The following is a 5,925-nucleotide window of genomic DNA, read 5'->3' on the forward strand; positions in this document are numbered from 1 at the left end:
CGTCGTAGCTTTAAATGACAATAATAAAATGTGACGAGTCGTCGTAGCTTTAAATGACAATAATATTAAATACATGTCTGTCATATTTTGAGAAACCAGTAGACGTCTAAAGCAGTAGAGTTGGGGTCTTGTGCAAATAGTAAAAAATAAAAAATATATATTTGTAAATCTTATATTTATATATAAATCTATATTTAATTCACACCAGAACACGGTAAACATGTCAAATTTTTTTTAAAAAAGAGAAATTGTGCAAAATAAAGGGCATTTTGTATTTTATGGCAACAACACATCTGAAACATTGTGATTTGCATCAGAGGGCTCTAAATGTCATGGTACAAATATAAAACAGGTGGAGGAACTTTCTGAGTCTAACTGGGTTAATTGGCAACAGACCAGTAAGAGGACAAGATTTAAAATAACATTTTAGAGAGGCCGAGTCTGTCTGAAGTAAAGATGGGCAGAGGTTCAGCCGCTGCTGAAAACGTGCATCTAGAAATCATGCAACAATTTCAGAGTAACTGGGAGGACTTTAATCATCCCATCATCTCCAGTTCATATCGTCACCAAAAGACTCCAGGGATCTGGAGGAATCTCTGAGCTCAAAGGACACGGTCAAATCTTCAGTTCCAGCTGTTCGGGCCCTCGGGGGCCACTGCATGGGCTCAGAACCTTTACACAAATTATTGTCTGTAAACAGCTCATCGAGTCAACTCTGGTTCAAGCTCTATCGTGCAAAGAAGACGCCGTCTGTGAACACAAATGGCGTCTTCTCTGAGCCGAAGCTTAAACAGACTGAGGCAGGCGCGCCGTTTCAAAGCCTTTCTCTCTGATGGTATGGGGGTGCATTACTGCGTCGGCAGCTGGAAAGGCTCCATCAGTGCAGAAAAGCACTTTTAGAACATGTGCTCCAGGCAGACAACAGATTATTCTCAAATATTATGAAATATTCTGCTCCAAAGACTCTGGGAGAAAATGTGCAGTTTATCTTAACATGCAACGTGTTTACTGTAACTTTGAATAAAATGTTCACTAATCATTCTGTTTTTGTTTATGTGTCACGCAACACGACAATTTTTTTAAAGTTGGGGTTGCTCAATAATCATACACTCGTACAAATACAGCTGTTAAGGCAGTTGGATTAGAAATGACGCCTCCGTTTGATAAGATTATTAGCAAAGTTTAAATTTAAACTGGTTTCAGAGTCACACGCCTCCAGCACCGTTCCTTTGTGGGCTCGAACGTGAACACTTTGGAAACCGTTGTCGAACCGTGAATACTTTCTTTATTCTCACCGAAATGGGATTAAAAGTCAGTAATCTGTTTTACTGTTGATCTAATAATCTGTGAGCTCACACTAAACTTTGTGACAATTAACATTTTTCAACAAATCTGCGGCAAATTGCTATAAAAGAATAAACGTGGTTTTGTGAATCTGTGGAGACCACTAGACTTTAAAGGCGTCAAAATGTGTTGTTATTAATAAAATTTGTATAAAACAAGCACTTGTTTCTAATAAAAGCTTATTAACGCTACGGTATTTATGTATTCTGGTGTTAAATGACCAACGAGGGCTCGTCTGAATGCTCGATTTATCTGAGCCAGTTACAGACTTGACCCACTTCACACAAAATACGTCTGGTGGTTTCATTTTTTATTGATTTTAAATATTAATTATTACAATGCACCATTAGATGTGTGTAAATGCAGTTGATCTTCATTTTAGCCTCAAACATTTTGTGGCTCTATACACATTTTACAGTGGTGTGGTCTTCTTATTTGTACTGGGTATACTGGTGCTTAGAAACCAAATGACACCAGTTGATACAATTTATTTTGAGTTTGAAGCTTATTGAACATTTCCACATTTCTCTGACGCTTATATTTGAATAAATGTACAACAAACTTTGTACAACAGTTGGTTTTGTATTAAAAACACGTTATAGAATTTAGGAAACGGTTTCAAAGCAAAACATTTAAAGTATTAATAATTCCAAAAGCATTAATTCTACAATAATTTGCTGGATAAGCGAATATAATAAACAAGCGCTGCATACAGGTAGATTGTTGCAGAAGCTGTTTAACATGTCAGTGACACGTGTACAATATGTCGTGCATCATTGGGCATTTTTAAATATGTATAGTGAAATTATTAAACTTTCTAGTGAGTATGCTCCATAGACCTGCATCTCATAGACTACACCGCTGACGTTTGGTTTAGCAGGCGAGGTGGAAGCGGCCTCTTCTCGAACTGTAAAACTCGCTGCTTCAAACAAATCATCCAAATACCAGCGCAGGAATTTTATGGACTTGCCAGAGTTAATGTGGAGGTGATTGTTTACTTTGACACAACCATAAAAACTGTGTGGTTTTTCAGTAAATCAATCAGCGTTAAATCTTTGTTCTCCAGCAAACTCTTTTTATGATCTGAGGCCAAACTAGACTACACACAGAGCGCGACGGACGCCACCGCGGCGCCTCCATCGGACTTTCTGTCCTTCTACAGCCGGAGCTCGTCGCAGTCGACGACCTGGACCTGCAACGCTCGGGCCACATTTACATCAACAAAACGACGACGCTCTCGTTTAAAGAGCAGGACCCAACGGCTAGCTTCGTGTGTGAGTCATCGTAACCTTAAGGAGCCGTGTTCCTTACATCAGAGCTCCAGCAAACAGAGGTGGAACAAAAGACGAGCAGCTGCGCAGAGGAACTTACAGCCATTTGATGCCGGAGCAGAGCTGAGACAGCAGCAGAGCTGCGAGCACACCCAGAGGCCAGGCGACAGGGCTGCTCCTCATCGTGCACCGTCCGCTTCACACAAACACAAAGGGCTGGCCAGCTACAGGTCAAAGGTCATGGCACAGCCCCCCAGATCAATCCTGCAGAGAACCACAGAAATTATATGAAACACAGAAACACAAGTTCAAGCAGCGGGACAAGGGAAGTTTCCAGCTGTGATAAAAAATGTAAAATAAATGTAAAGCGAGCAAAACACAACCAATTTTTCACCTGAAATAATAAAATAAAAATCTACAAAGTCTCTAAACGGTTCCAGGTTCAGACGCATGTTTAATTTGAAAAATTACAGTTTTCCAGACGTCAGTTTTTAAATTTCTCGGCTCGTTTGACAAAAACTTTCCATAATTTCATGACAAAAGTTTCTACCGTGGTCTGGCTCGTTTAATTTTATAAACATGGAAAATGCAGACACGACGCAAAAACACAGGGCCACAAAAATATCAGCAGCTCTTATCAGCATCTACCGTTTCTGTTTGTCTGTTAGCAAAATATCTCATGAACCGCCTGATGGATTGTGCTGAAACTCTCAGTGGCTGTACATTAAAATAAAAACTGATCAACTTTTCTGGTCATTCCAGTTCAAGATGTCCACACAACAGCCCTCAGCCGGCACTAAATGTCTAAAGGTTGTGAGCTGACGACTGACGGACTCCGTGAGAGCGTCATTTAAAGATTTGGCACGCAGGTGACGTGCATTCCTTCAAGCAAAGCTGCTTCCTAAACGTGCACCGACTGCAGTTTTCTGGCCAATCACCGATTTCTACAAAGTCTGACTGAAAGCGATTTTGTTTAATAAGCGACACCGTCAGGAGTTATAATGTCACAACGCAACTTCAATTTTCCAATATTATTTTATTGAAAAACAGACACAAAATCCTAGAAACAATACAAACTTGTTTTAACCCACCATGAGGTCGTGCTCTGAAATATAAATGAAGTTCAGACAAACGTTAAAACAAACAAAAAAAAAGTTTCTCATGTAAGTCGGCTGATCTCTGACTTTACAAAACTAAGGAAATTGGGGCCGATAAATCGGTGCACCCCTACTTTCATTTGATAATGAGGTAATGGTGAAAAATGAGCACGGTTCACCTTTTTTTATTAATTCCACCTTTATTTATACAGACTAATGTCATTGAGCCACGAGGACTCGTTCACAGGAGAGACCTGATCCAGACACAACTTGTAAAACACAATAAACTACAGTAAAAATGCAGTTAAAATAAGATAAAACAATAAACCAGGGTGCGTAAAACTGGGCGAAATACTAAAAACAAGCACATATTTGCTTTGATGTTTCTATTGACATTATAAATGTTTGAAACCCCTTAAAGAAATAAATATCCGTTTGTTAAATCTTGAAACGTGTACGAGCCGGTGTGTGTCTATGTCGGAAACATCAAAAACAACACAGATGTCCCTAAAACTGATTCATGTCCACTGATTTATTCATATTTTAGACACAAACAATGAGGAGAAAGCTCTGGTTGATCTAACGAGTTTTTTTTTTTTTTTTTAGATTTCCAAGCTTTTATCTTTTAGGAAACGTGAATGAAAACACTTAATCTGAAGTAAAGTCAAACTCCAGACTTTTTGTGAACGTGCCCTGGTGTTGTGAGTCCAGTAAATGACCTCTGACCTCTGACCTCTTCCTACGCGCCACAAACAAAAGCTGCAGCACAGAAACTCGGAGATAAAAAGACTCCTCGGCATCCACACGTTCAATCGCTGACTTTACACGCGCTCATCTCCAGCACACACGCGACCCCTCTGCTAAATGAGCAGCAGATTGCTATCGAACTGGAACACACGTGAAGAACTTGATTAATGTTGATGTTTCGTGATGTGTGGGCATCAGCCGTGCTGCGCGTGGGGGACAGAACCGTGCAGAGTTTCAGCAGCAGACAGAGTAGCGGATAATCAGAGGGTCTTTGAACGCAGCTTTCAGCGAGCTCGTGAGGGCAGCGCGACGCCGGCCCGTTTGAAGTCGGCTCAGCTCGTCGCTGATTGGCCGAGACGCGTTGGAAACTTTTAACTAAATCGAGGAGAAATGAACGAGTCCGAGCCGAAACACGCACGACGATTAGTTTTAGTCTCGTTTTCAGGCTCTGTCGATACCCGAGAGGGAAACAACCGAATCTTTAATTATTATCTGTTAATGAAGGAAAAACTAAACAAAAGATTCGTAAAGTGACGTGTTGTTTTAGCCCGAAGGCCGAAGTGACCTGAGCAACACGGGGGGGTCACCCAGAGGACCGCGACATATTTATGATAATGACGTGGAACACGCTTTATTTTAAAACAATTCAACCTTTATTTATACAGGTTGGTCCCATTGAGCCCCGGGACTCATTTACAAGAGACACCTGAAGATAATCAGGTAAACATGAACAATTAGCTGGCTGTGCTATATTAATAACTGTTAGCTAGCTGTGCTATACATTAGATTAGGTGCCACCGTTTGAAATTAATATTGTTAAAATTATATTTACCTTCGCTGATAACACCAACAGATTTCGCATTAAATACATTTAAAGTCACTGTAACAGCTAGAACTCGTTTTAATCTCTGGAAACGTCCCATTATTATTCAGTGAATGTAAAACTCCTTCGGGTGAGTTGGTTTCGGATTATAATCCCGTGCGGTGTCCAGCGCCAACTCTCCGCGGTGTTTGTGCTTGCAGAGGCCGGCTGCAGCTCACCTGCTCCCCGCGGTGCTCCTCCGCTCAGCGACGACAGAAAACCCGCGGAGTCCAGAGGTGTGTCGTGGCGTCCTGCAGTCAGCCGGATCCCGCACTAACATCCAGCTCGGCTCGGTCCAGGAGCTCCGCGCAGGTAGGCATGGCGACAGAGGACGAGGACAGGTCTGAGCTGGGGGGGCAGACTCTGCTCTGAAGTAGTCCTGACCCCCAGACCTCCCTGCTGATGTCAGAGCTGCATTAGCATAAAAACAGGCTGGAGTTACAGCACATGTCCTCCTCCGGGATTAACGGGCTTGAATGAGTTTATGCTTCCTCCGGGATTATTATCATCATCAAACTCCATTTCTGTAAATCCCGATGATCCAGGCAGAAACATATGACAAGGTTAAGTCAGGATTCAAGAAGAATAAACAAATGAATAAAAT

At 41.5% G+C, this 5,925-nt stretch overlaps 1 protein-coding gene across 1 annotated transcript in view; it reads right to left on the reverse strand.

Annotated features, from left to right (window-relative positions):
• The window catches only part of wnt11 (wingless-type MMTV integration site family, member 11), a 14,577-nt gene extending 8,917 nt beyond the window's left edge, over positions 1 to 5,660 (reverse strand). Inside the window, exons 1-2 of the mRNA XM_037687609.1 lie at positions 5,501 to 5,660; positions 2,716 to 2,879 (exon numbers count right to left, since the gene is read on the reverse strand). Of these exons, the coding sequence (XP_037543537.1) occupies positions 2,716 to 2,798 (83 nt within the window). The 5' untranslated portion in view covers positions 2,799 to 2,879; positions 5,501 to 5,660. The remainder of the gene's footprint in view (positions 1 to 2,715; positions 2,880 to 5,500) is intronic.
• Positions 5,661 to 5,925: the final 265 nt, after the last annotated feature.

The sequence above is a fragment of the Nematolebias whitei genome, chromosome 14 (assembly GCF_014905685.2).
Source record: "Nematolebias whitei isolate Nwh7 chromosome 14, NemWhi1, whole genome shotgun sequence".
NCBI classification, from domain to species: Eukaryota; Metazoa; Chordata; class Actinopteri; order Cyprinodontiformes; family Rivulidae; genus Nematolebias; species Nematolebias whitei.